Raw genomic sequence first — 27938 nt, forward strand, 5'->3', positions numbered from 1 at the left:
TTGGGAGTGGGGACCGTTTTAGGGGCAGGATGAGGGGGCTGGACAGAGCGGTCATTAGGGAGTCTTTGGGAGTGGGGACCGTTTTAGGGGCAGGATGAGGGGGCAGGGCCGTCTTTTATAACTGAACTCGGCTTTCCTCACGTCTCTGGCGACTCTTACAAGAAAAATACTTTCAAGCCAGCCCGCCTCGCCTCGTTTTAGGGCAAACTCCCACGGGGCTGTGCGACCTTGGGCGCCCTCTCGCGGGCCCGGTAGCCGAAGGTGCACCAGCCCGCTGTCGCCCCCTCCCACCCCAGGCCCTTGAGGGCTCAGGATCACGGGACGGCGGCAGCCTCGGAGAGATCGGTTAGGGACAAGTCCATCTGAAAGTCCCTGGCGATGTCCTCGCCGGACGACAGACCCCTCTGGGCACCAGAAGGACCTGAGTCTCAGAGCCACCCCTTCCCAATGCAGAGGACGCGAGACGGAGGGTCTGTGTTGCCTGGGGCCCCCTGGCCCTCGGGAGCCGCGCCGCAGCTGCCCCGGCTCCGCCCGGGGTGAGCTGACGCCGCGCCCGCAGCGTGACGGACGCACGGGGCGGTTCTGGCGGCACCGGCTGCAGCGGAACCTCCGGTCCTGCAGAGGGCGCTGCCCCAGCCCGCCAGGGCACTGGGCTTCCGAGCGTCCAGGCGCCCGCGGTGTTGCGGTGAGTCCCAGAACCCGCGAGCCGGAGCCACCGGGCTCGAGTGTGACTGGTGCGCGGCCGGCGCTTCCCGTGTGGCGAGGCGACTGCTGAGCGCTTGGGGGAGGCTGCGCAGTGGCCGCCGCGGAAGCCGCGCGGGGAGCCGAGGTGGGGGGCGGGGACGCGGAGGGCTGCAGCGACCGTGGCTACTTGCTCGGAGGCTGCAGGCTTCGCGGGCGGGCGGGGGCTCGGGATGCGGGGCAGTGCTGGCTGTGTCTGCCGAGGGAGGGGGCGGCGGCATCGGAGGGGCGCAGGGGCTGGGGATGTGGAGGGAGGAAGATGAAAGGTTGGGGGAGGGTGATGATGTTATTGACACGACACAGGCACAAAGGGAGAGGGTGGCGGTCTCAAAGGGGGTGTGAGTGGGGAGTAGCTGACATCGGGAAGTGATGGATGCAGAGATCGACTGGAGGTGGGGCGGGGATGTTGGAAGCTTGGAAACGTCAGAGTTGGAGAGTTGGAGGGGCGAGGTTGGGGGTTTGGAGGAGGGACCGTTGGCAGGATTGGAAGGAAATTGTCAAGGAAAGTGGCTGAATCCTGAGCCTGGCAGGACTGGGGGCGGATTGGAAGGAAAGGGGTACAAATGTGGCTTTTCCCTGGCAGGGCTGGGAGTGAAGCTGTGCAGCTCAGCGCCGGTGTTTGGGACTGTGGGTTGGTGTGTATGGCCTTGGAGGTGAGGGGAGGGCATCGGGACTGACCCATGGTGGGGACCCGGCCTTACTCCGCTTCCCTCCCTTAGCCACCATGTTCAACCAGCAGCAGCAGCAGCAGCAGTTCCAGCAGCAGCAGCTGCAGCAGCAGCAATTGCTGCAGCTTCAGCAGCTGCTGCAGCAGCCCCCACCACAGGCCCCCTTGCCCATGGCTGTCAGCAGGTGAGTTTCCCACTTGGGGGATGGAGGCCTCAGCTCTCACCCATGTCTTGCAGCACCTCCATTCAGTCCTTTGTCCCAGGGGCATCCTTGTTTTGAGTCCTAGAGCTCATCACCTCTCACCCCCAAGGGGATCCTCCATCTGTATGGGAGGGTGGGCTCAGGAGATGGGGGTCTCAAGGAGGAAGGTGGTTCTAACTTTCCCAGTCACCCTCTGACACTCCCTCCAAACACAGGGGCCTCCCCCAGCAGCAGCCCCAGCAGCAGCTTCTGAGTCTCCAGGGGACCCACTCGGCCTCCTTCCTCAATGGCTCCATGCTCCAGAGAGCTTTGCTTTTGCAGCAGTTACAAGGTATGACTCAGGCCCCTTTGCATCCTGTGTGGACACTGGCTCCCCAGCAAGCCAAGCACTCAGTCTCACCAAATCACAGTGACCCTGAGAGTGCCCTGACTCACAGTTAAGGACACCCTGGCTCCAGGGGTTGAAAGACTCTAAGCTGCTCAGCTGAATGCAGGTCCATCTGCAGACAGACTGAGGAGTGCCCTGGGCCATGACGCTGGCTCTCTGGGCAGTGCTCCACATACCTCACTGACATTCAGATTAGATGCCATCTGGCCAATGAGGAAGCTGAGAAAGTAAGTCCCTTGCCCTAGGTCACATAGCACACCAGCAGTGGCTCAGCTAGACCTCCTAAGCAGTGGGCCTTGAGCATTAAGGCTGTGCCCTTGCCTCAGCGTCCCCATATGGAAAACAGTGTCAGCTCTTCCTTCCAGGCTGCTGCTCCTGATACTACTGATGACCCCAAGGGAAGGTACACCAACAATCCTAATAAAAACACTGAGGCCCAGAAAGGGATCATGTGCCCAAGATGATCCTGCACAAGAGGCAGGAGCTGACTGGATGGTCACCTCTCTTCAGCTTTGCCAGGGCCTCATGAGTGTGGATAGTCCTGGAAACTGACGCTGACTTCCACATGACAGCTGTGTAGATGAGAACGGAAACCAGACACAAGGACCCCCAGTGTATACACAGATATTCTCTCTCTCTCTCTCTCTCTCTCTCTCTCTCTCTCTCTCTCTCACACACACACACACACACACACACACACACACACACACATTTTTTTTTCAGTACTGTATTGAACCCAGGCCCTTGCAGGTGCTGGGCGAGAATTCCACCACTAAACTATGTGCCTAACCCTATTTCCCCCTTTTACTTTTGCATATTAAAAGTCACACTTTTCAAAGAGAAAAATAACATGTAAAAAAAAGGGCGGGGAGGTGGGAAAACCGAAACTTGTGGAATTGTATAGGACTACTGTGATTGACATAAGTGAGAGGCTGGGTGTTATTTCTTTTTTACTGAATAGAACAGCATGATCTTTAACCATATAATTTGACATTCTCTGCCAAAGCCCTTTTAACAGCTGTATAATATTTCATCGAAGGGACGTGCCCTTTGCTTACCTAAGTCTTCTCAGCTGTTCTTTTTTCTATTTTAATAGAAATGTGATGTTTGCGACTTTTTTCTTTGAATAGATTCCCAAAAGTAGAATGACTGAGTTGAGGGGATGGATGTTTTATGGCTTTTGATAAATATTGCCAACTTGCTTTCCTAAAGGACTGGACCAGTTTGCAATGCCATCAGCCACGTATGACAGTGCCGGTCTCACCATGCCCACGGCAACATTGGGTATTATCTGCTTTTTTATATATATAATACATAATATATAAATGTATACATATACATATAATTTACTAAGTTGGTTGGCAAAACAAAAGAGCTGTGTCATTAACGTTTTAATGTACATTTCCTGGAGTGCTAGTACAGTTGAACATTTTTATATTTATCTGTTAAACATTTGTATTTTTTATTTTTATTTTTTTGTGGTTGTAGATGGACAGCATGCCTCTATTTTATTTATCTTTGTACGTGGCGCTGAGTATCGAACCCAGTGCCTCACATGTGCTAGGCAAGTGCTTTGCCACTGAGCCCCAGCTCCAGCCCCAATTGCTTTTTGTGACTTGTCCATGTCCTTTCTATCTTTCTTTGAAGGTATTCCATCTTTTGTCCTGTTGTTTTTAAGCATTGGTTGGCTCTCTGCATATATGTATGTATGTGTTTGCATTAAGTATATCAATTGAACACTTACAATATACCATGCACACTTATATTTATTGAATTCTATTGAATTTTCATAAAACATTGTGAGGTGATCGCTATTTTATAGATAAAGGAACTGAGGCTTAAAGCAGGGGATAGATTTGTTTAAGGACACAGACCTCATACTCTGCGGTCTGGATTTGAACCCAGCTCTTACAGGAGAACTGAAACAGGCTTTAACCCCTGTGTTTCCTGTCTGAGCACTGGGACAGAGTTCCACCTCCCTTTCATGCCTCAAACATTTCCCAGGCTCTGTGCCTTCACTGAGGTGCTGAGCTGAGTCAGATAAGGGTCAGCAGGAAGCAGACAAAAAAATTATGCAGCTGCCCTGGATCAGGGGCTGTGGGAACACAGAGGATCTGGGAAGGCCTTTGGGAGAGAGACTTCTGAAGGGAGGGCTGCAGGGTGTGTGGAGTTTATGGAGCCTCTACAGAGGGAATAGCATGTGCCCGGCCCAGAGGCAGGATATCTGAAGGACTGCACAGGGACAAGTGACTGGAATGTCATAGGGACATATGGGGAGAATAGCAAGGAAGGAGATTGGGCGGGGCTGGACCTTACCCAGGGCTTCATTCCTGACCAGCAGGGAGCTGTAGGAGGGTTTGTGCGGGGCGAAGCTGAGATTTAGGCCAGGGATGAAGCAGCTTGGATGCGGCAGTGATGGGGAGGAGAAGCAGATTGGGGAGGTGTGGATAGAGATGATGGGACCTGCTGGTGGCTGGCATGGGTAGGACAGGAGAAAGAGGAATCAGGGGACCCCCAGGATCAGGAGAATCCTGGCCCGACCAGCAGGTGGACGGCAGGGCCCCTCATAGAGATCGTGCAAGTTGTTCCTCCCTTTTACTGTTGGGGAAGATCATAATGACTGCCCTGATGCCTGACAGGTCAGGTGACAGACACGGTGATGGACCATGTGTGGCCCAGTGCCTGGCTCTGGTGGGCCTTTGATGTAAGGCAGCTAGTGGGGCAGAGGGGCCTCATTATTCAGGGACCAGACTCTTGCTGGTTCTCCCTGTGGCCCCTGTGCTGGGTCTCCTATACCTGAGGGGTGCCCTAAAGCATGCCTGAGAATGAGCAGGATTGCTGGGGTGCTCAAGCCACTGACCCTGACCCAGAGGCATGTCGGGGGGGGGGGCAACCTCAACCCCCAGCAGAGAAGGAAACCTGCCCTAAAGCCTCCTTTGCCACAGAGTCTGAGGTAGGATGAGCCTTCTGCTCTACTCTTCCCTCTGGCTGCCCTGGGGCAGGAAGGGTCTCCTGAGAATTATCTGATATTCCCAGAATGCTTTGGGAGCTGACCCATGACCCTCGCCTCTACCACCCAATCATGGTGTGAGCCCTCTTCTCTCTTCCTGCCTGCAGGCAACCTCCGGGACTACAGCATGGCCACCCCGACTTTGACAGCCCCTAGCCTGACACCGCCCCAGCTGGCACCCCCAAATCTGCAGCAGTTCTTCCCCCAGGCCACCCGCCAGTCCCTGCTGGGCCCCCCTCCTGTTGGGGTCCCCATTAATCCCTCCCAGCTCAACCTCTCAGGGCGGATGCCCCAGAAACAGAGCCGGGCCCCCTCCTTCACCAATCGCAAGGTGAGTGGTGGCTGGGATGGGGCAGGTCTGGGGTGGGGGTTGGGAGGGCTTGCCCGGGCCTTCAGGTGGGCCACATTCCTTTTTGTGCCTGGGGGTCTTCATCTGTGAACTGGGGAGGGGGTCACACTCGCCTAGTGTTTCCCAGATTTCAAATCAAATAGTCCTGTGTCTCTGACGTGATTTTCTTTTTCTTTTGGGTTCTGGGGATTGAACTCAGGGACGCTTAACCACTGAGACACATCCCCAGCCCTTTTTTTGAATTTTGTTTAGAGATAGGGTCTCGCTAAGTTGCTTAGGGTTTTGCTGAGTTGCTGAGGCTGGCTTTGAACTCTGAATCCTCCTGCCTCAGCCTCCTGAGTCCCTAGGATTACAGCGTGTACCACCATGCCCGGTCCCAATGTTTTATATATATAAACACAATACCTTTATTTTATTTATTTATTTACATGTGGTGCTGAGGATCAAACCCAGTGCCTCACATGTGCTAGGCAGGCCCTCCACCACTGAGCTACAGCCCAGCCCCACCAATATGATTTTACCAGTATTATACTAGCATTATATTTACTTATTTACTTAACATTTCTCTTTAAGCAGCACTGCCTAGTGGAAATAAAATATGATATTTAATATATTATATGTGTGATTTAAAGTCTTCTGGTAACCACATTAAAAAGACCAAAAACAAGAGAAATTAATTTTACTGATATATTTTATTTATCTCAGCATATGAAAAATATTATCATTTCAACCTGTGATTAATGTAAAAAGTGAATTGGGAACAGGTTCATTGGCACACACCTGTAATCCCAGTGGCTGAGGAGGAGCACAAGTTCAAAGCCAGCCTCAGCAATTTATCAAGGCCCTAAATAACTCAAAGATACCCTGTCTCTAAATAACATACAAAATAGGGCTGGGGATGTGGCTCAGTGGTTGAGTGCCCTGAGTTAAAAAAAAAAAAAAAGAGTGAGGCCTGGGAATGTAAGTCAGTTACTTGGTAAAGGTCTTGCATGGCACATGCAGAATCCTGGGTTCCAACCTCAGGACCAAGAAAATACCCAAAACTCCAAACTGCACTCAGGAGCAGTGTGTGGGCAAGGAACCACCAGGAAGCTCAGGGACAGGATGCTTTGGGAGGAGGTGGTTCCTTGTGCAAGTCTCAGCCTTTGTGTGTTTATCAGGGAAAGGGTGAATAAGAACCTTTAGATTGTGCTACCCCAGGTGCGTTTACCTTTCTTTTTCCTCTTGGTATTTGGTACTGGGGATTGAAGCCAGGGCCTCACGCACACTAGGCAAGTGCTTTACCACTGAACTGTATCGCCAGCTTCTCTTTTTCTTCTATGTATGGCAATTAATTTAGACAGTTTAAAATTTTGTAGGCAGTTCCCTCTTAAAATAAAAGTAGCATGTATTCATTTGGCTTTTTGCAGTGCTGGGGATGGAGTCCAAGGCCTGGCACATGCTAGGTCCACACTCTACTTCTGAACCACTTGTGGGAAAACTATGGTTCCGAGCTGGGGTGGGTGAGACAGGCCTAGGATCAGGCCCATGAGCCCCAGATGGGGAGCTTGTTGTGCAGGGTAAGAGCTGGGTAGTTTCTGAGGGGCCCAGAATAGGTAGTTTTGGGGATGCAATGATGTGGGGTTCAGTTGTGTTTCCTGCTCAGCCTTGTATAGCGGAGTTAGCAGGAGGAATGTAGAGGCTGCAGCAGGTTCTGGAAGCCTTTCCCAGGTGCCCAGGAACCAACTGGGCCTTGGTGAGTAGTGCACATGTGGCCTCTGGCCTGACCTCTTGCAGATCTCGGGGGCTGGTGGAGAGACTTAATGCAAATAATGCTCCAACCAGTTACGATTGGAAAATGCCTCAGAAGGGAAGCTGAAGGCCTGGTGGCCTGAACGAGGGGTCTGGACCTAGTCTGGAGTCAGGAAGATTTCCTCTAAGAAATGCCTTTGAGGCTCAGGCAAAGGTGTGGGGCAGGAAGAGGCCCAGTACTTGACCAGAGACAGGGCCAGCGTGGACACACAGAGAGGGCCAAGGGAGAGAGGAGACACTGAGGCCAGAGGGTCCTGTGGGGCTGCTCTTGGACAGCTGGGTGGTAGGTGTCAGAAATGGTTTCTAAAAGGAAGCAGGATTCCTCTTCTCAGACGATGCCTGAGGAAGACAGTTCAGACCCCCCAGAGGGGTCTGAGGAAGCCAGAGAGTTCCAACTGGACACAGCTGAAGGTGAGGGAGGGAGGCTGCTGGCCTTTCAGAGGGGGCGTGGGTTGGGGCAGTGGGAGCAAGGTCAGTGTAAGGGAGGCAGATGTGGGAGGCAGGGATTCTTGGAGGGGAGAGCCCGGGCCCACCTGGAACTCACACGAATTCTGCCTGATCTCTCTCTCCTTGCCCGCCTCTGTTTCAGACCAGGGGCTATGCCCCTGCCCAGAGGCCATCACTAGCGAAAAACACACTCGAGCACCTGAGCCTAAGCCCTGTGAGGCCTCGGAGCCACCAGCCAAGAGGACCAAGAGGTAACTGATGTTGGCAGCGCCCCGGGCCCAGGTGCCCTGCGCTCATTCCTGCAAAGATAGTGGGTGCGCCCTTCAGTGGAGTTGGAGCAAGGAGGGGCTTTGGCCTGTGGTTTGGAGGGAGGTGAGACTTATTTCTGCTCCTCCCTGGGGAGGCTTCAGGTCAGACCCTGGTGTTTCACTGAGGCTGAGCCACCTGGAAGCCTGAGTGGTGGCAGGTTGGAGAGGTGAACATGCGCCCCTGGGACCTTAGAGAGTAGGTGTTTACAAGGCTGTTTAGATGCTTGTGAGCAAGCTGTGGAAGAGAACAGTCTTCTCCAATTTATTTAGGGGAAACTGAGGTCTAGGGCTGGGGACGTGGCTCAGTGGTAGGGTGCTTGCCTAGCATGCATGAGGCCCCGGTTCAATCCCCAGCACCACAAAAAGAAAAAACAAAAGAAGGAAACTGAGGCCCAGATAAGCCAAGGAGCTGTCCAAAGCCCTCACTTTTAAGTGGAAGAACTAAAGTTGGAATTGGGTCTTGGTCTTACTGGAGACCTCTGCAACCTCTTGAAAGACATGACTTTGATCTTTTGATCCAAAGCTCAGAGGAGCCCACAGAGAATGGGCCTCCAGTGCAGCCATGGACCCGGATGAGAGCACTGAAGCAGACGCAAACCCCTGGGCTGCTGCCTGAGCCACTGGAGGCCCGAGGGAAGCCACGATTCCAGCCTCAAGTACAGCCACAGACTCAGCCACAGATGCCGCCAGCGGACACCCAGGTGCAGCCAAAACTGCACAAACAGGCACAAACTCAGACCTGCCCCGAGCACTTAGGGCTGGAGCAGAATCAGGGGAAACCACAGGCCCGTTCGCAGCCCCCAGAGCAGGTGCAGCCGCAGCGGCAGAAGCAGGCCCAGACACAGACACAGCCACAGTGCCACACGCAGGCACAGGCCCTGAAGCAGCTGTCAGAGCAGCCGCAGGAGCAGCCTTCCACTCAGGTGCCAGCGCAGACCCAGGGTCAGCCACAGGCCCAGCCACCGGGGTATGTGCCAACTCCCGAGCCAACGCCAGCTCCGGCTCATGCCATTGTGCTGGAGGCACAGGCGCCCGACGCAGTGGAGGCTGGGGGAGGTGAGTGAGGTGGCTCCCAGCCCTGCTGGTGCTGGCACGGCTCTGCCCAGGCCCTTCTTTTTTCCCTGGCACTGTCCAGCCGCCACGGGTGCTGCCAGAGCCTGATGGCTGGGCCTGGAACCCAGGATTTCAAGGTCCTGGCTGTGGGCAGAGAAGGCAGAGGGACCCTGAAAAAAGGTGCACACCTTTCATTTCAGGCACAGAGGTGGCCTCTCCGGAGCCAGTGGATACCCAGGTCAGCGTGGGAGCGAGCCAGGAGGAGCCAGCCAGCGGCCTGGATGTGGGAAAATGTGAAAAAAGAGCCAGGGAGATGCTGGGGGTGGGTAGAGTAGAAATGTGGCAGCACCAGAGCCCCAGAGGGCAATGGCGGAATGGCACCCCTGCCTGGGCCACCTCAGGGGCTCTGTGCATGTCCCGCATGTGCAGGGACGGCAGCCCTGCCTGGCTGCGCGGGCAGCAGACGGGGGTGGGGGGTGAGGGGGGTGGGTTTGTCTGCCATGAACACCCCACCCCACCCCCGCCACCACTGTTAGTTGCCTGCACAGCCTCCGCTCCAAAGGCCTCTAGGTGCTTTTGGTGACAAGAGTCCCTTCCAGTGAGCCCATCCCCAAACTAGAGCCCTCAGTCTCCTCTCATAGGGGACATTGTCACCCACGTGGTAGCTTCCCTGTGGGGCTTGGCTCACAGCTCACAGTGGAGCTGCGGTCAGGCCCCTTCCCTTTTCGGGTCTCAGTTTCCCCACCCGTCCTGCACCAGGTGGTGCGGGTGGGCTTTGGAGTTGGGCAGGCCCGGGCTCCAATCCTGGCCACAGGACATCCTAACTTTGTGAGCTCCCGTCCTCACCTGCCAGCCCAGAGTCCCACTGTCTGAGACTCTAGGGATGATGCTCATAGGCGGTTAGCCCTGGGGCCGGCTTGCCCTAGGCACCCAGATAGTGGAAGCTCTGCTCCTGCTCCTGCTGTAGATGTGGGGTGCCGGGGGCTCCCTGAAGGTCACCATCCTACAGAGCAGCAACAGCCGGGCATTTAGCACTGTGTCCCTCACGCCTGTGTCCCGTCCCGGTGACTGCACCTCCGCCAGCCCTGCGGCCCCCGCGCCCTCCAGGCAGGCTCTCCAGTTCTTCTGCTACATCTGCAAGGCCAGCTGCACCAGCCAGCAGGTGCTCAGAGCCGGGCCCGTGGGAAGGGTGGGGGTCTCCATGGCTTGCACAGACTGCCCTTTCCACCGCTGCTGCAGGGTGAGCACTGGGCTCACCAGCCCTGCCCCGGGCAGCTGGGCCTCCATTGGTCCGAATTTGCTGACCAGCCAGGAGGGTGGGATTGTAGTCAGGCAGACCGGGTTCCAATCAGCCCTGCACAGCTGGGAGGACCTCAGCACGCAAGCTCCACTCCTGCTCCTGGTTCCTCTGGCAGCAGACGAGGAAACATACAGGGCCCACCTTGCTGGGGCTTCTGGGGATTCAGTGACTTGTCATTGAAGTCCTGAATCCTGGGCAAGTGAGTGTGGCATCAATAATAGCAGCCTTGGCCGCACATCATGGCATGCACCTGTTGTCCCAGCAACTCGGGAGGCCAAGGCCGGAAAACCAGGAGTTCAAGGCCTTTCTGGGCACAGTAGACCCCGTATCAAAAAAATATGAACATAAAAAATAGTAGGCTTATACCTATGTTGCTGCTACTCTTGCTGTTGTCACTTCTTACTCGGTGCCTCCCCAGGGCAGAGCACGGACACCTGTGTTAATCAGAGAGCTCTCTTTGAGACCCTTTCTTCTAGGGCGTAAACCTGGCTTGTGTGTATACTCGTTCTCTGCTCAGTTTAGTGTCCCTGCTCTGGCCCGCAGGGCTGTTTTGTAAAAGAAATGACCTCACTGAGATGGCAGGCTGGCCGTGAAGTCAGTCCCCTTTGGCCTGCCCTTGCCCATGTTCTGGGGCCCACCCCCCATGCCCATGCCTGGCTCCTTCATGCTACAGGAATTCCAGGACCACCTGTCGGAGGCTCAGCACCAGCAGCGGCTTGGGGAGATCCAGCACAGGAGCCAAGCCTGTCTCCTGTCCCTGCTTGCCCATGCCCTGGGATGCCCTGGAGAGAGAAGAGGAGTGAGTGGGAGAAGGCCTACCTCCTTCCAAGAGCCTATCTGTGTTTACCTCTTAAAAAGTAAAAAGTAGAATCATCTTGAATGAGGTAGTGCTGGGGGGTGGGCAGTCTCACAGGCCCAGCCCTAAATCTGTCCTCTGCAAAATCTGCCTTTGGGTTAAGCATTGTCCTTCCCCAGCGGCTCCTTTAACTCAATGACCTTGGACCTTAGTTTTCCCCACCTGAAAAATGGCCCCATGAGGGTTGGGTTCAGGAATTCTTGACAATCTCTTAAGGTTTCATCCAGTCAGGAACAATGTGACCAACCATGTAGAAGGGAGGTGAGTTGTGGCACAGAGCCCTGCCCCTCTGGCCTGTGTGACCTCAACTGTGGGCATCCAGTGGTAAGGATGAGGTCATCTTGTGGCCTGACACGAGGGTTTCCTGTGTCCCCCTCTCATCATGAGGTCAGAAATATCCCCCCTCCTGGCTCTGGGACTAGTGCTTGGGGTGAGAAGGGCTGGGGGAAGCTGCAGGAGCTGTCAGGACCCAGCAGCCATCACAGACCTGCAGGGGCTGGCAGGTGTCATCCGAGAAGCAGGACTTTTGGCTTGGGCCACTGCAGGACATGGGCTCTGTCTACGGGACAGCTGCCTCTCAGCTCAAGTTCTTCTAGTTTTTCAGGAGAATCTAGAAACCCAGATGGCGTGTGACACCACCCCATTTCAAAATGTTAACTGCTCATTCAGAATTCAAACAAACCCGAGAGGCCCCGGGGGACCCTTTTACAGGCCAGACAGTGACCTTCAGTCAGAGGTCAGGGGTTCTGTGGTAGAGTGTTGCAGCTCGAACATCCCCAGGCTGGAACGAGGGACAAGAAGGGCTCTTGATTGGCCCCTGCTTTCATTCCTCATGTGACCAGAAGCTAGGTGTCTGTCCCTTCACGGGCAGCTCATGTCTCTGTTAGCGGGTTCTCCCTGAGAAGCACTTTCTTCCGTGGTTTTATCTGTAGGTGAATAATGACAAGCACAGGAGAAGGGAGCTCACAGAGGTGTTCTTTGCAGTTAATGTAATGGTGAAAGAATGGAACTGGGAACCACCAAACATCCAAGCTGGGGCTGGGCTAGACCAGCGGCGGCCTCCCACTAATAGGAAGGTCTGCGGGGAGCTTGCGGTAACCTGAAACGTGTCAGATTAAAATTGCATATGCAGGACAGGCTATGGAAGGAGGATCCAGGGGACACGATTTTATAGAGAAGCTCCATCTCCTGTAGGCGCCAGACTACCCACTGCCCCAGCTTCTTTGCACAGTGACCTGGCAAAAGGCAGCACCTGTGTCCGCAGGAGCCGAGCCGTCTCCCTGTTTTCTTTTTTCTCTTGGTACCAGGGATTGAACCAGGGGGCCTCCCACTGAGGCCCAGCCCCAGCCCCTTTTATTTTTGGGACAGGGTCTCACCAAGTTTCCCAGGCTGGCCTCACACTTGTGATCTTCCTGCCTCGGCCTTCCAAATTGCTGGCATCACAGGCGTGACCATCGCACCTGGCTTCAGTTAACATTTTGAAAATACAAGAACACACACACAGAGACACGTGCACACACAAGAAGATAAAAATCTCCCATAATCCCATCGCCCAGAGATAAACATTGTCTCTTGGCCCACCTCCTCCCATGATCCTATCTGTGTTTACCTCTTAAAAAGTAGAAAGTAGAATCATCCTGCAGGAGGTAGTGAACAGTTTTTGTGCCTCTAAATAGCCCTCTGCCTCACAGTCTGACCACGACTTCACATGACTTCATCAGTGGATGTTGGGCTAGGTTCTTACATCCCCCAAAACTGATGTAAATCTGCTTATTTTGTAGAGCCCTTAATTTCACTAACTTGGAACACTTGTGGGGTTTTTTTTTTTTTTTTGGTGGTGCGAGCCATTGACTCTAGGGCCTAGCCCTGGCCCTCCCCACTCTTCCCTTGGGTTTGAAGCAGGGCTAAGGACACCCTGCCACTGAGCCACACCCCAGCCCCTGAGTTGCATCACATCCATGAGCGCTTGGGAGAGCTGGTGTCTTTCCCACCAGAACATAGTGTCACACTGTGCTTGTTTGGATTGTCACCAGAGAGCCTCCACCGAGACGCTGGTGCAACACCTGCCAGGTCTACTACACGGGGGACCTGATCCAGCACCGCAGGACGCAGGACCACAAGGTAGAAGGGCTGCATGCCTCGAAGGCATCACCTCTCCTCAGTGAGGCTGGGGAGGGGAGCCAGGATGCCAGCAGAGAGTTAGTGTCTGTCTCTATGTGTCTGTCCGTCAGCGTGGCTTCTGACAAGCTTACCATGCTTCCTCTTTGGGCTCCAGGTTCCCCATCTGTCCAGTGTGGGCATGGCACCAGCTTACCCTGCCATTCCTCCATGGGCATAGGGGTCCTCTGGCGGCTCCCTTGTGTCCTGTCTCTGACCTCCTCCATTGCCACCTGCCATCCCATCTCAGTGCTCACCACACAGGGGAAAGATGTGGTTTTGTGTGTTCCAGGGCAGGGGCAGAGCCTTGCTGGCTTTTTATACATGTGGTAGGTCTTACTTTTATGGATGATAGGTGAAGCCGTACTGGGCACTGCCTGGTCACTAGTCAGGGGCTTGCACGTGGGGACACTGCCTACCCCACATGGCTTGCTCTTCTTTCCCCAGATCGCCAAACAGTCTTTGCGACCCTTTTGCACCATTTGCAACCGCTACTTTAAGACTCCGCACAAGTTTGTAGAGCATGTGAAGTCCCAGGGGCACAAGGACAAGGCCAAGGAGGTAATCACACCCATCCCAGAGGACATGGGCCCAGAGAGGTACAGAGCCTTGGCCAAGGCCACACAGCAGGTTGAGGTTTATCCTAGCCTAATCCAGAGCAGTCCCAGAGGGATTCACTGAGGGGTGTGTGGCATTGTGGCTGCCCAGAACTGACCTTAGCCCCTCACCTACTCCCCTGGGCAACTGAAGACGCTTGAGAAGGAGATAGCTGGCCAAGACAAGGACCACTTCATCACGGTGGATGCCGTGAGTTGTTTTGAGGGTGATGAAGAAGAGGAGGATGAGGATGAAGAAGAAGAAGAAGAGATTGAGGTTGAGGAGGAATTCTGCAAGCAGGTGCTTAGGGTGGGCTGTGGGAGTCAGTTAGGGGGTCCTCGCTCCAACCCTGGGGGCCTGGTAGTGGGCTGGCATTTGTAGAAACTAATGAATGTCAAGTTGTTTTTTTGTATGTGTGGCAGGGGAAGATACTGGGCTTGAATCCAGGAGCACTTTACCACTGACCTACATTCCCAACCCTTTTTATTTTGAGACAGGGTCTCACTAAGTTGCCCAGGCTGGCCTTGAACTTGGGATCGTCCTGCCTCAGCCTCCCAAGTCTCTGGGATCATGGGCTTGTTCCACCATACCTGGCCACAATTTATTATGAACCCTATTATCCGTATCTGCCCATATGCATCAGGCTAACTGTTGAGTGGCAGGTGGAGCGTGCAGGGCTCTGGGAGGCTGGCCGAGATTCTAGCCTGTGTGGAGGAAGGGAAAGGGTGGGACAGAGTCGGGAAAGGCAGAGGCAGCAGCTAGGTAGTGGGCAGGACTCAGTGTAAGGCGACAGTGATGACGTTAGCAGCTGACATTTCTCGAGCACTTCCTGTTTGCCGCGCTGGGCAGGCACCATGCTCTGTCCTGGCATTTCATCTTATTGGATGACATGAAGCGGGTCTCTGCTGACCCAGTTCTGCTGCCTCCCAGGAGAATCAGATTCATTGCAGAATCTTGCAAAGAATTGGATTCGTCCCAGTTTAACAGATGTTTCCGGTCCCCTCTTCTGAGCTGGGCTCTGGTGCTGGACACAGGGACAGGTGAGGACCACGGCCTGGTCCTTGCCTGGTTGCCCCCCTTACAGTCCAGGGTGGTCCCCGGAAAGGCACAGCAGAGGGGTTGGTTGTCACTCCTGGCACTCTTTGCCTGGTGAGTGGGCGGGCGCTGCAGACACAGGGACCCACGGGGCCAGAGACAATGGCCTCTTATGAGAGGGGCTCAGGTCTAGTAGGTGAGATGCAGGTCCTTGAACCCCATCCGAAACCCACCTCAGGACCGAGGTCACTGTGGTTTTGGACAGGAACTCGGGAAGCTGGCGGGGCTCACAGGTGAGTTTGGACTCTGACTTGAGCTCCCGGGGTTCGCCACCCCACCCCTCCACAAACCAGCAAGTGTATGTCTCCAGGGCCTCAGTGTCCTCTAATGTGAAATGGGTGCAACTGTAGAGGGCTGTCATGGGGTTGCAGTGAAGTGACACGTTGTGTTGAGCAGACTTGGTGTGGATTACGCCAAAACAGGAGCAGGGGGACTGCCTGGAGGAGGGGACCGACTGAGTGGAGGCTAGAAAACACAAACCAGAAGGGCCTCTGGGAGCAAGAGGAGCACATGAAGGCCCAGCAGATGCCACCCACAACAGCCTGGAAGTCCAGGGGATGTTGTATTTGAGGACATGGGTGGGCTCCAGGCTACTGACCTGTCTGGGAGGGGTCTCAGGGAGTCAAATTCAAGGTACATGCTTGCATGTCTCCAGGTGAGGTCCAGAGATATATCCATAGAGGAGTGGAAGGGCTCGGAGACCTACAACCCCAACACTGCATATGGTAAGAGCCCGGCCCTGGGCCTGCACACAGGGGCTGCTGGGGCTCGGCCTCCAGGCACCCCCAGATGCCAGCCCAGACGCTCTGGCCAGACAGCCTATGCCCCGTTTTTTCTTGGCTCTTCTACTCCTGCCTAGAAGGTGGGGAGCAAATGGGCCCCTAGGGAGGGCGGACACCTGGCTGGTTCCAGGGACGTGTGTGGACCCTGCTGTCTGTCCCTCAGGCATGGACTTCCTGGTGCCTGTGATGGGCTACGTGTGCCGCATCTGCCACAAGTTCTACCACAGCAACTCGGGCACACAGCTCTCCTACTGCAAGTCACTTTGAGAACCTGCAGGTGAGCTGAACATCCTCCCTCCCTGCCCTGCCCAGGGCCCCAGCCTCTGACCAAGCTGATGGGGATGGTCAGTGGCCACTTCTCTTATGTTTAGCCTCAGCCCCAGGCACAATCCCACAACTAGAAGGAAATCCAAGCTGGTATGGGGCTTGGCTCTTTCTATTATGGTTCTGGGGGCTGCTGAGGGCCAGGCTATTAACTTCAGAGCCCTGGCCCAGAGAGGCTGACAGTATTACATAGGGTCACACAGCAGTGATGCTGTCTTGCCTGGGGCTGGGGAAGGAATTGCTGGCTGGGAGCACCCCAGATAGGCAGGGAGCCCTGACTTCTCTGGCATCCTCTGTATCCAGAAATACAAAGCAGCCAAGAACCCCAGCCCCACCTCCCGGCCCGTGAGCCGTCGGTGCGCCATCAATGCCAGGAATGCTTTGACTGCACTGTTCACCTCCCATGGCAGTAGCGGCCGCCCACCCAGCCAGCCCAGAACCCAGGACGTGGCCAAAACCACCAGCAAGGTGACAGCTCAACCCCCCAACCCTCCACCCCCCTCCCCGACGCTCAACTCGCCTCAAAACCTGAGCCTAGACCCTTCTGGGTCCCTATCTACTAATGCTTTCTAGGAGTGTATATGAATAACTTTGACGTGGTTGGTGTTTTTACTCAAAATCCAATAAAAGAAGGTCATTTTGGTGATGCAGTTCCCACCAGCACTTCTGTCTGGTGACCAGGGGAAGGGGGCACCCCGGCTAGGCCGTTAACCAGGGCCCAGCCTCTCTGGGGACCATGTCGGGGCAGAACGGGGAGACCAATGACAGGCTCCCTGAAAACCAGGGACTCACAAGGCATTGACCTCTCTAAGCCTGTCTCCCTCTTAATAATGTTATCAGGGTTAGGATAAACTTCACTGTCACCCTAGAAGGTGGTCTTGTGGCTACTTCCAAATTACAGATGAAGAAACTGAGGCCTAGCAAGGTCAAGTGACTTGCCAAAGGTCACAGAGCTGGCAAGTGGCCAGGATTTGACCAGGTGTGCGCTTGATGCCCATGCTGGCCTCTCTAGCTGGACCTTGTGGGAGCTGAGGTGCAGGTGTGGGGGTCCTTGCCCCTCAGGCACTGTGGCTCTGAGTTCCTGGTTCCTCAGCAGGGCTGCGGCCTCCAGCCAGGCAGCACTAGCAGGACCATCAAGAGGGGACCCACACCACACCGGCTCCTGAGTTCTGTTGTCTTCTCTCTTAAGAAGACCCTTAGAGACAGGCAACCAGTCCAGCCTGCTAGTGGCCGGCTGGGGAGACTCAGGCCAGGAGCAGGACAATGCCAAGGTCACGCAGCCAGTCTTGGTCTCAGCTGTCTTGTTAAAGGCCCCGGTACCCTGGGAGACTGAGTGCATGCCACAGGGCCATAGGGCATGTCCAGCACCATTGGACCACTGGGCCACCACTGCATGTCAGCCAGGCTGGGAAGCAGCTGCTGGCCAGGGAGGGACACACCAAGTAGGGAGGAGGCCCCAACCTCACTGCACCCTCCAGTCCAAGATGGCCACAAACCCCACCCCTGGCAGATGTGCCCAGACACCTTGACCACCCCACTCCCCTCCAGTGGCCACTGGAGTCCTCATCCCAGCACACAGAGAAGAGGGGCACAGTGGTATGGGGGACCCGTTTAATGTGGACCCTTGGTCCTGGGAGGAGTGGAGGACTCAGGAGCTGGGCAGGCAGGCAAGTGGTGGGGTTGCAGGTCCCCACTTGGCCCCAGGAAGGATGCTGGGCAGTGGGGGCTGGCCCAGTGACAGACCCACCAGGAGACCCAAAGGCCAGACCATGAGAAGGTGTCTAAGCCAGGTGGTCAGTGCTCGGCTGGTCTGGCCCAGAGAGGCAGGGCTGGGGCCTGGCGGGGCGCGTGCAGCCTAGAGGCTGGCATCACCAGGGGTCTCCCCGAGCTGCTGCTGGAACTCAAGGCGCGTCTGCCGGTTGGACTCCAGCAGCTCCTGAAGGCGGGCATGGAGGTGGTCGTTCTTCTCCTCCAGGTGGTCTAGACAGGAGTTGATCTGGTCCCACATGGAGTTGATGGCCGCATACTCTTGGAAGAAGGGGGAAAACAGCCAAGTTCCTGTGTTTCCTCAGCACTCACACCCCACTGTCCCCCAGCTGACTCCAAAAGGGCTTGGGGCAAGTCCCTACTTCTGAGCCTCAGTGTCACTATCTGGAAATGGGTAGACAGCCCGAAAGAGGCTTTGAAGAGATAAAACCTTAGCGCAACAACTTTCTTTCTAGGGTTAGGGTGGTCGCAGGGCAGTCAGCCCGTGTCCTGCCTGGGAGCTCCTGCCTGGTACCAAGCATCCTTTACCCTTCCTTCAGCAGCTGCCTAGAGCCCACATTCCTGATTAGAGCAACCAACGCCTCTGTCCCAGGCAGGCCCTATTCTCTAGCCCTTCCCTGTCTCCCTCTGCCTTCAGGACAAAACACCCAGTGGACTCTCCCAGGCTCTGGAATGGGGCCCAGCCCCTGCTCCTCTCTCTAGCCCCGTCTCCCAAGTCTTCTCCTATCCTCTCACCTCAAGCCCTTTGAATGTGCTGTGCCCCTGTCTGGGGTGTGTGGGTTCCTCCTGTCTTCCTTTCCTCTTCTCCCTGATGAGTCCCACTCACCCTTGAAGACTCAGTATGGATGACACCACAGGGACTCTTCCCAGTGTCTCAGACCAGATCAGTCCTCTGTCCTGATCCCCCAGCCTGCCTCTGCTCACTTCCATGGCCTCCCCTCAGGACTGACTGCTGTGATTATTTTGTGTGGTGGGTGTCGCCCACTCAAATAAAGCTCCTTGAGAGGTGACTGGTCTTGTGTTTGCTGTTGTCTTCCCAGTGCCCTCACTGACAAAGTGGGCGTTCGTTGAATGAATGAATGAGTGGAAGAAGCTCTGATCCCACCTCTGCCTTTGCTCAACTGTCTCTGTCACCTACAATGCTTCAGCCTCAACAACCCTTCAAGGACCAGCTCAAAATGCAGCCTCCCAGATGTCTTCCCTAGTCTCCACTAGAACCTGGCACTCACTCCTCTACTGCCACTCTTGACTGGCCTCTCTGCAACACAGTGTCCCTGAGGACCCAAGGTCTGGGCCTGTGCCCACTGCGGGACCCAGTTCTGAGCCAGCCCATGACTCAGATGCACTCAGCTGCCAGTCTGGGACCAGAGGAGAAGCGGCTGGTGGTGATGGAAAAGGCCAGGGCCCAGGAGGTCTGGACTGGGGGTGCAAATGTGCCTGCATTCTTGCAAATGGGCACCCCTCAGAGACAAAGAGTCCTGGGAATCTGCTGATCTTAAAGTCCATTCCACTCATGGTACAGATGGGGAAACGGAAGCCTCAGAAGAAAGGAACCAGCCAAGGGTCGTACAGCTGGTTGGTGACCACTGAAGCTCTGACTTGGGGATCAGGGCCCTTGGGTCTGAGTTCCAGCTCTCTGGGTTACTGCAGTCACTACAGTTCCCTTCTGGAAAAGGGGCTAAGAAACAAGTTTTCAAATGTATCAAGAGCTCAGCCACAAGAGTGCTTGTATAGCATGCATGAGGTCCTGGGTCTGACTCCCCCTGCAGAGCACACACAAAAAAAGCTCAGATAGGGTCTGGCCACAGGCAGTCATTACCATAAATATTTTGCACTGTGTCAGAGACAAACTGGAAAAAGGAATGGGGGAGGTGGGTGTCTCCACACCACTCCAGGCCAGCTATCTGTATCAAGGGTACTTAGAAGTCTTTCAGGACTTGGCTTCTCCCCACTGTCCTGTGAATCTGCCAACATTCACTTAAATGTAATATCTGGGAGGCCCTTCCTGATGCCCCCAACAGGGCTACCAGCAGTAACCACACTGTTTGGTCAACAGTGCAAGCCTAGTAGCCCAATGCTTGTCCCCTAAGTGAAAGGCCTTGTACCTTTGTTAAAAGAAGACCCTAGGTAATTAAAATGTTCTAAGCTATTGTGATCAATGCACAACTATGTGAATATACTAAAATCCTAAAACTGTACAGTATGTGAATTATAGCTCAATAAAGCTGTTAACAGAAACAAAAAGCATAATCCATCCTTACCCCACATTTACAAAATCATGTTAATACACCAATCCTTACTACACTAAAGAAAACGACCATACTAACCACTTACTGAATGAATACCTGCCTTCTGGAAAGCGCTAAGCATTTTCCATTCAATTTTTCCTTTACTCCTGACCCATCTCAATGCAGGCGACACTGAATCATTATTCTTACATTATAGAGGGGGAAACAGCCCTGGACTGATGATTCTTCGTCCCTCCCACAGTGCTCTGCACACAACAGGATGCTCTGGAGGCAGGTTACACCAGCAAAGCCAGATGGCTGGGGGTCCTGACTCAGCAAAGCCCCAATGAGTCGCTCCGGTAGAGCCAAACTCGCCAAACTCGGCCCCGCCCGCGGGGGCGAAGGAAGTGGCTGGAGCAAATTCCAAATGGGCGAGCCCCTCAAGTTGCCTCCGTTTCCCCATCTGTAAAACGGGGCTGGTTGCCCACGGTTCCCCCAATGCTGCGGTTCCCAGGGATCCGTTCACGGTGCTCGCCCTGCACCTCCGAGCCGGCGCCTGTAGTTCGGGATTCACCCAGGGACGGGTGGGGCGGGCTCTTCTGACCCTTCAAAGCCCCGTCCCCGACCGGTGCCCGCTCCCAGGAGGGCACCCCTGGAAAAGCAAAGGCCGTCCCTGCAGCCCCCTGGATCACCTGCTTCCCCGAAGCCATCCTCCTCGCCTTCCGCGCCCGCCTCCACCGGCAAGCCCAGGTCCCCGTTGGGGCCGGACATTGCGGGCTTGGGCGCCGCTGGGGCCGCGCGAGGAAGGAACACGGCGGCGGTCTGCCTCCAGCGGGCGACGGGCAGAAAGTAGGAGCAGCTGGTAGAATGCGGGGCCGGAAGGGTGGAACGCAGCTGCGGATGGCGGCCGGGCCCCGCCCTGGGGCGGAGCCACGCGGCCCGAACTCCACCCCGCCCCGCCCCGCAGGCAGATTCCGCCCCTCGACCCAGGCCCCGCCGGCGCCCCGCCTCACAGTCGAGCTCCGCCCACTGCCCGCTGGGCGGGGCCTGCTGCCCGCGGGGAAGCCCCGGCGGTGGAGGTCCGGGCTCGTGGCGAGGGCCAGCGAGCCGGAGCGAGCCCCGTAGAGGGGCGGGGCAGTGTGGGACCCCCCACTACGCCCCATCCTGCTGCTTCCGCCCTCAGACACGGAGTTTCCGAGGCCTCCTGTGACTTCGGGAAATTCCTGTTCGCAATCCCCCAGAGTCATGGAGGGTCCACCTCCTGCCCTTCACCCAGTCCCTGCGGAAACGACCCACACCCCTGTTCTGTCCTGGGCCTCCCGGTCTTCGGCATTTCTCTTCGGGCTCTCAATAATTACATCTTGTGCGTCGAAACCAGTATGGGCTCCAGCTCTGGACCAGAGGTAGACACAGTCCCGTTTCAAGAAGAGCCGCATAACTGGGGCAGTGGTGGGGAGGAGTGGGAGACTCCTCCTGATTGTGGCCCCCAGGACTTGTCATGTTCATAAGGAAAAGGTTTGCTGCCCACCTCCTGCAGAAAGTCATCGGGCCAGCAAGTGTCGCTCCTGCATTGGACCCAGAGATGTGCCCTGGCCAAGAGTCCAACTGAGCTGTAAGCCCATGTCCCAAGGGAGATGGGCTCACTTCTACTCCTGCAGCTGTAGTGGCCAGGAGGACCTATGGCTACTGCAGCCTGGTCCTGGTCTCATGCTGGATGTCCCAGATGGTGACATTGGGTGGAAAACTCTCCTATCCCTGAAGCCACCTTCACCATTTCACCTGAGGTAAGGGGAGGTGTAGTGAATGCTGCTATATGGGCCACCACTAACTTGTACTTAGCCGTCCTGCCTTCTTCTCCCAGAAACCAGGCTGAGTGGCAGTGGGGTCCACAGAATCAGTACCCAGAGAAGTTCAGAGGTCTTTCATTCCGACCAGTTGGTCCTCCTTGATAGAAGAGGAAGACCAGAGACAGGGATTTGTCTCTCTCTTTGAAGAAAAAGGAAGGAGCCCTAGCCAAGGATTGCACCTGGGCAGCTCTGGCTGCAAAGAGCAGGGAAGTGGATTCTTCCGAGCGCGGGAGGGAACAGCCCTGCTCACACTCTGCTTTTATCCCAGTGAAACCAAGACAAACCTTGTCCTCAGAACTAAACCAGAAGGCACAAAGCCAACAGTTTGTGGCAATTTGTTACAGTGGCAATAGGAAACTCATGCCTCCAGTGACCCAGGAGGGGCCTGAGAGTGTATCCTGAAAGGCCCAGCAGGAGCAGGGGACAATGGGAAGTTACCTCACTTGGGCCAAGGTAAGGAACTGGAGTCCAGAGGTTAGGCGTGCCGCATGCAGATTCAGTCTCCTCAGCCAGCTAGAGAGCTTTGGCCAGTAGCCCCCCAGGTACCCTTCTCTGCCAGAAGCCATTCTAGACTTGGGCACAGTTCTCATCCCTCATTAGAAGCCCAGCCTATACCAACCTGGTCTGTTCAAGGAGTCTGGCCCAGACTTGTGACACAATCTGTGGACCTGTCCTGCTTCCTGGGGAGCCAAGGCTGGGTTAATCATCACTCCATAGCTTCCTACCCCCAGCCAGGACAAGGTTTGTCTTGGTTTCACTGTGTGTCTGTGGGTGGGCAGCCTGGCTTCCTTCAGAGTCCCACCCACTCAGGCCTCTGACCATGCATGGGGAGAAGAGAGGCAGGAAGGGTATGTTCTTGTATATGATGCGGACGTGGAGAGGCTACATCTGTGACAAGTGAGGAGACAGGGGCTTGTCAGGCCTGGCTCAGGCCCAGCCATATGATGGGTGCCAGTCTGGGGCCTTAAGCCTACTCCTAGTAGGCAGGATCCCTGGCAGCTTATCCCCTCTTTGCCTCAACTCACCCTCCTGAGGCTTCAGAATGTCCCCTCAGGTGGCTGGAGGTCATAGGGTGTGTGGGGGTGAGGGGCAGCCCTCTAAACTGGGTCAGCATGAACACAGTCCCCACCTATGAGTCTGGCAGGGGTCCAGGGTTATACCCTTACTCACCCTCTGCCTGGAATTGCCCTCAAACTAGGTAGGATGCACCCATCCCTTCTTCTGTGCACCCCTGTCCTGGATGCAGCCTCCATAATCCACAGGGGCCTGGTGAGTCAGGATAGATGCATCTTACAACCATTCCAGGCCCCTTCAGCTCCCTGGCCCTATTGCGGCCAGTGCTGTGAGGCCTGTTACCAATGATTTAGTATGGGCATGAGGTGTGGTGCCATCAGTGCTTCTGTTGGCTCAGGCAGCCCTTGTGAGCAAGGGCTTGTGAAGGCTGTGCTTCTCTGTAGGTGACGAGGCATGCCCAATCAAAGCAAGAATAAGCCCAGTTTTGGGGGGGTGGGTACCAAGGATTGAACCCAAGGTGCTTAACCACTGGGCCATGTCACCAGCTCTTTTTTTTTGTATTTTATTTAGAGACAAGGTCTCGCCAAGTTGCTTAAGGTCTTGAAAGTTGCTGAGGCTGGCTTTGAACTTGTAATCTTCCAATCTTCCAACCTCAGTCTCCCAAGCCACTGGGATTACAGGCATGTACCACTGTTCCTGGCTAAGCCCGATTTTGTTCTATGGAAGAGGACTCAGGGCGGTCGGCAGGGATGATAATGGTGGGAGGGAGAGGCATGAGTTCTAAAGTCTTCCCTTTATGTGGTCTCTCTGTAACCCTAACTTCAGGTTGGGTTCTGGAGACTCCATCCCTGGATTCATGCTGGTGTGAGGCCACACTTTGCCCTCCCTCCCACCAGGGTTCAGGGAGCACAGACTCGGGGACTGGTGGCATGGGTTTATTTAGCAGACAAGGAGGGCTTTATCAGAGGCTTTCAGGGTAGTACTGTACCATGAGAAGGGTCTCCCAGCTCTGAACCTGGCATTGTGGCTGGTGGGGCAGTCAGGTAACACAGCAGAGATTACAGAAAGGACAGGGGTTGGAAAGCAGGAGGCACTTGAGAGAGGACATCAAAGTGAAGATAGCTGTGTTTCCAGGAACAGCGAGAGGAGCAAAGGTAGGCCTGAGACCTCCTTCCCTCTGCACCCCGGCCTCCTGTAGACCCCCCCGAGCAGACATCCTCACGGCTGGTTCAGTTGTCAATGCACTGATCTGTGGGGGAGAAAGTCCATGTTTGTGAGTGCACGTGTGATATCTCTCTGACTGCCAAGGACCCCTGCACTACCCCTGGGCCACCTCAGGCCCACTCTGGCCCAGCTGCAGAAGATCTGGTGATTCAGGGTTGGGGCAGTAGGAGGACCCAAGATGGGGCTAAAGCTGTAAGAGAAAGGCCTGGGGTGGGCTGCCCCTAGGGACTGGGCCTCATGACTGCTCAGGCCTCCTGTTCACCTGCTGAACCTGGCAACCCCTTAGCCCATGGCCCAGAGTGGCCTGGCTGGAAGAGGCCACTTGAAATACAGGACATCTCTTAAGTCCCTCCCTGGGGGGGGAGGGGGAGATGGCCCAAGATAGCAAGGCCCAGGGTATGCAGAGGAGGTGGCCCAGGACAAGGAGTGTGGGGAGGAGGTGGCTCAGGAAAGTGATCTGAGGAAACATGGGCCTGGGCCTGAAATTCTCCTCTGGGAAGTCCCCACCTAAACTGACAGGGGGGAGTGCTTGGGGCTGGGACTCCACAGACCCCAGGAAGGGGTTGGATCTTCCTGAACCTAAAGTGGCTCCCAAGGCCTAGAAAGTCCCCGTGTCCCCTTCCCTTCACCCTAGCTGGCTGTTACCTATGCGGACAGGGAAGATGATGTGGTCATCAGTGAGGCCCAGAGATTTGGCAAGGCGGATGAACCTCTCCTTCGGTTTAGAGGTCAGCTCCTTGGTTCTCCCTGTGACCAAGATGGCCAGTGAGTGGCCAACAGGAAGACACTCCATAAATATTGTTGAGCTAATGAACAAGACCCAAACCCTTTTCCATGGAGGGTGTGCAGAAAGACCTCTTCCCTGAGGGGTGTTGGAGCTGGAGAAGACTTTGAGGTCTAAGGGAATGGGATCCCCTGCCCCAGGGCGTGACCAGGATCTGGGTCCCAGAGGGGATTGGGTGAGGACCCACCATAGAGGGTGATCTTGAAGTATTCCCTGTTTTCAGAAACTTTCTTGAAGTACACCATGGCAAACTGGTTGTAGTTGGTGGCTGCCACCTGCACAATGTAACTCTGTATTTTGGGATAACCTGTAGGTATAGACAGCAAAGGATGGACCCTACCCTGGCCAGGGGGAGGGGGCTGTCCCCTTTCTCCTCAACTGCTCATGGGCTTTTCCCCACAGGGGAGCATCCATGTGGAAGGTCAGGGAGGACCCTTCCAGGAGGACACTGCACCCTGGAACCCCAACCCCAAGGCCCCATCTCAGGACCCACTCAGGACTCACTGCTAATGTTTCCCAGGGTGAACCGGCCAGGTGGGGAAGTTGGGACAAAAGTTCTGGTCCAGTGGTCACAGCCCTGGTCCCTGTGGGAGAGAGATGGGGGTTCAGCATGGAGATGATGCAACTTGATCTCCCAGGCTAACTGAGGAGGGACCAGGGATGCAGCAGAATTCTGATGTCTCAGGTCAAGTTCCACTATGGCAGGAGTCCCCACCCTGCCCAGCTCAGATGGACCTGGGCCTTCCACTCAGAGCCTATATGTCCCTGCCTGGTCTGCTGCAAGGAGCCACTTGACCCTGCTCAGACATTCCTTCAGCAGCCCCTGTCCCTCCTCCAGCTGAGAAGGGACACAGTCTCCACACAGTCCCCTGCCCCAGGTACTTACCCCCTGCTCTATGCCAGCACTCCCCTAGCTCTTGGGCCAAACCTGCCCCATTCCCTGAGTCCCACCCTGCCTTCTGGAACCCCAGAGCTGAGCTCCCCAAACCAGCCTTTCTTCTGCCCCTTGTTCCTCAGATGCTCCAGCTCCAATCCCCCCGTCACCATAATCAGAAATCCGGAGCTGATGGTACGCCCTGCTCCCTGTTCCAAGCCCCAACCTCCCACCTTGACCGCACCCTCACTGCTCTCCCCACCTCTCTGGAGCACCCCACTATTTCTTCCCTGCTGCCGCTGAGCTCTGATTCTGGCCCTTGTGGGGAGACACCCCTCCCAGGCAGTCCCAGGGTGTCTCAGGCAGTCCCAGGCACAAGGTGAGGTGCCCCAGAAACTAGCTGAGAGTGCTCCCCTCCCCTTGGCTGCTCACCAGTCCCCTGCTGGGGTGGCCAAGCAGGTGGCTTGTGGTTTCTGAGGCACAGTTCTGACTCAGGGCCCACACATCTCCATCTGAGGCAGTGTGGGTCCTTGATAGTCACCTCCCTAGAGGCCCTGGACGGAGGCCCTGGTGGGGTCCCAGCTGAGTTCAGTTTCTCTCCTCCCACTTTTAACACTACTTTCTCCGTCTTGTTTCCACTGATGGTGTGTGTCTCTCCCTCCTGCCCTCCATGCATGTCTGTCCTGAGCAGCGAGGGCGACGGAGGGGGAGAGTAGGTGTGGGAGCCATGAAGAGCCCCTCAGCCCCACTTGGCCCTTGGCTGTGACATCAGTCCGCCTCTCAGCCCCCTGGGAGGTCATAGCCTCACCTGAGCAGAGTAGAGGTGACATTGTAGCTGTGGTCCTCCTTCAGGTCGTAGGTGGTCCTGTACATCTTAAACTGGCCCTGTTCTTCTCTCTGAACTGCATTTCCCGCCAGGCCTACCACATACCATTTCCCCTGGAACTGCAAGGAGTTGATGATGGGCAGATCAGGGATGGCCTGGGAGCCACCCCTCGCTCTCTGTCCCTTCCGGCACCTCTGGGCAGCCCATCTAGGAACCAAGAGTCCCCCTGACTGGGCAGCAAGGCCCTGGGCTGGGTCTGCTCTGAGAAGCCCACAGGAGCTCGGGGCCTCCAGGACCCAGAGGGATCCCTGAGAGAGGAATTAGCCCTGAGTTGGCAGGGACAGCGTGGCCCTGGACAAGAGACTCTCAGTTTCCCCATCTGTGCAGAGGGACACATGTCCCCACCTTGCATGGACAGTGGGAATTATGGGAGACTCGATGTGAACCTGGAAAGATCTGTCTAGACAACCCTGGGTGGGGAGGAGATGGGTGGACTAGCATGGCTTCCTCCGGGAGCCCAGGTGCAGGGCATGCTGCAGCCCCTCCCGCCCACCCCACCCAGCACTGCCCTGAACGGTTCAGCTCTCCTCCCTCTGTGCCTGCCTCCTTGGGCCCTCCCTGCGGCTGCTCCTCCAGGCTCCTTACCCGGGCATCCTGAAAGCCCTGCTGCAGGGGGACCCTGCTGAGACGTGGGGCTGGGATCAGGTTTGGAGCAGAATCCTGGGCCTGGGTCTGCAGGGCTCCCAGCAGGGTGAAGCCCAGATACAGGAGAACTAGGGGCATGATTTCAGGGCAGCCGAACCTGGCAGGTGTTGAAGAAAGAAGCAGAGAGAACAAGGAACCCAGCCTGGGGGAACCATTTATGGGCCACTGGCTGCTGCTCCCCACAGGGTGGGGTAACATTGCCTTTGCCAAATCCAGGAAGAGTGAGGTAATTACCAGAAACTCCTGTGGAAATGCTTGGCAAGGTTCCTGCCCCTTCCTCCCTCTGGTCAGGATTATGCAAATGGGGGGAAGGAAGGCCAGCAAGGAAGGGGGACAGGAGGGACATTCCCAGGAGGCCACAGTCTGGCAGGGACAAGGGTTCCCTCTGGGCATTCTTTGTGCCCTCTCCCTTTATGTGACTGGCCCTGTCTGAGGTCAGAGCTCCGATCTGGACAAGCTGTCATCTCTGACCCCCAGGAGCCTCAGCCTACCTAGTGTCCAGGGAGGGCTGTGGGTGGCTCTGCCCTTTCCCTGCACCTGCTGGAAGGGAGAAGGTCCCTTTCCATAGCCCTGTGATGCTTTCTGTTCCTTGTGAGGGTCA

The 27938-nt window shown here is 55.8% G+C and overlaps 3 protein-coding genes across 3 annotated transcripts; 1 reads left to right on the forward strand and 2 right to left on the reverse strand.

The window, feature by feature from the left end:
- Nucleotides 1–837: 837 nt before the first annotated feature.
- Nucleotides 838–16600, forward strand: LOC308640488 (cip1-interacting zinc finger protein-like; the record flags this gene model as incomplete). The annotated part of the gene is given in 19 exon segments (XM_081312378.1): nucleotides 838–1593; nucleotides 1827–1942; nucleotides 3212–3283; nucleotides 5117–5340; nucleotides 7467–7560; nucleotides 7739–7847; nucleotides 8428–8960; nucleotides 9158–9279; nucleotides 9925–10119; nucleotides 10931–11017; nucleotides 11019–11056; nucleotides 13147–13234; nucleotides 13718–13831; nucleotides 14015–14167; nucleotides 15618–15687; nucleotides 15908–16001; nucleotides 16003–16021; nucleotides 16372–16562; nucleotides 16564–16600. Coding segments are annotated over 19 exon segments (2484 nt in total). The 5' UTR covers nucleotides 838–1465.
- A 1065-nt stretch (nucleotides 16601–17665) lies between these two features.
- LOC308640487 (bublin coiled-coil protein-like) lies at nucleotides 17666–20901 on the reverse strand. Its single transcript, XM_081312377.1, has 2 exons — nucleotides 20756–20901; nucleotides 17666–18096 (listed from the first exon to the last, which is right to left on the reverse strand). The coding sequence occupies exons 1-2, from the start codon at nucleotides 20832–20834 to the stop codon at nucleotides 17924–17926; spliced, it is 252 nt and encodes an 83-aa protein (XP_081168503.1). The 5' UTR covers nucleotides 20835–20901; the 3' UTR covers nucleotides 17666–17923.
- Nucleotides 20902–23864: 2963 nt separating this feature from the next.
- On the reverse strand, nucleotides 23865–27507 carry LOC308640491 (neutrophil gelatinase-associated lipocalin-like). The gene is made up of 6 exons (XM_081312380.1): nucleotides 27278–27507; nucleotides 26615–26751; nucleotides 25437–25516; nucleotides 25120–25239; nucleotides 24794–24895; nucleotides 23865–24173 (listed from the first exon to the last, which is right to left on the reverse strand). Exons 1-6 carry the CDS (start codon nucleotides 27413–27415, stop codon nucleotides 24154–24156), a joined length of 597 nt encoding a protein of 198 aa, XP_081168506.1. The 5' UTR covers nucleotides 27416–27507; the 3' UTR covers nucleotides 23865–24153.
- Between the last annotated feature and the right edge of the window lie 431 nt (nucleotides 27508–27938).

The sequence above is a fragment of the Spermophilus citellus genome (genome assembly GCF_964194105.1).
Source record: "Spermophilus citellus genome assembly, contig: SCAFFOLD_147, whole genome shotgun sequence".
In the NCBI taxonomy this organism is placed as follows: Eukaryota; Metazoa; Chordata; class Mammalia; order Rodentia; family Sciuridae; genus Spermophilus; species Spermophilus citellus.

Coding starts and splice junctions, on each gene's coding strand:
- LOC308640487 (XM_081312377.1), bottom strand. CDS start 20,834: ATGTCCGGCCCCAACGGGGACCTGGGCTTGCCGGTGGAGGCGGGCGCG. Junction 18,097..20,755: donor GGATGGCTTCGGGGAAGCAG/GTGATCCAGGGG, acceptor CCTTCTTCCAAG/AGTATGCGGCCATCAACTCC.
- LOC308640491 (XM_081312380.1), bottom strand. CDS start 27,415: ATGCCCCTAGTTCTCCTGTATCTGGGCTTCACCCTGCTGGGAGCCCTG. Junction 25,517..26,614: donor GTCACCTCTACTCTGCTCAG/GTGAGGCTATGA, acceptor TCTCTCCCACAG/GGACCAGGGCTGTGACCACT. Junction 24,896..25,119: donor CTTCAAGATCACCCTCTATG/GTGGGTCCTCAC, acceptor TCTTGGTCACAG/GGAGAACCAAGGAGCTGACC.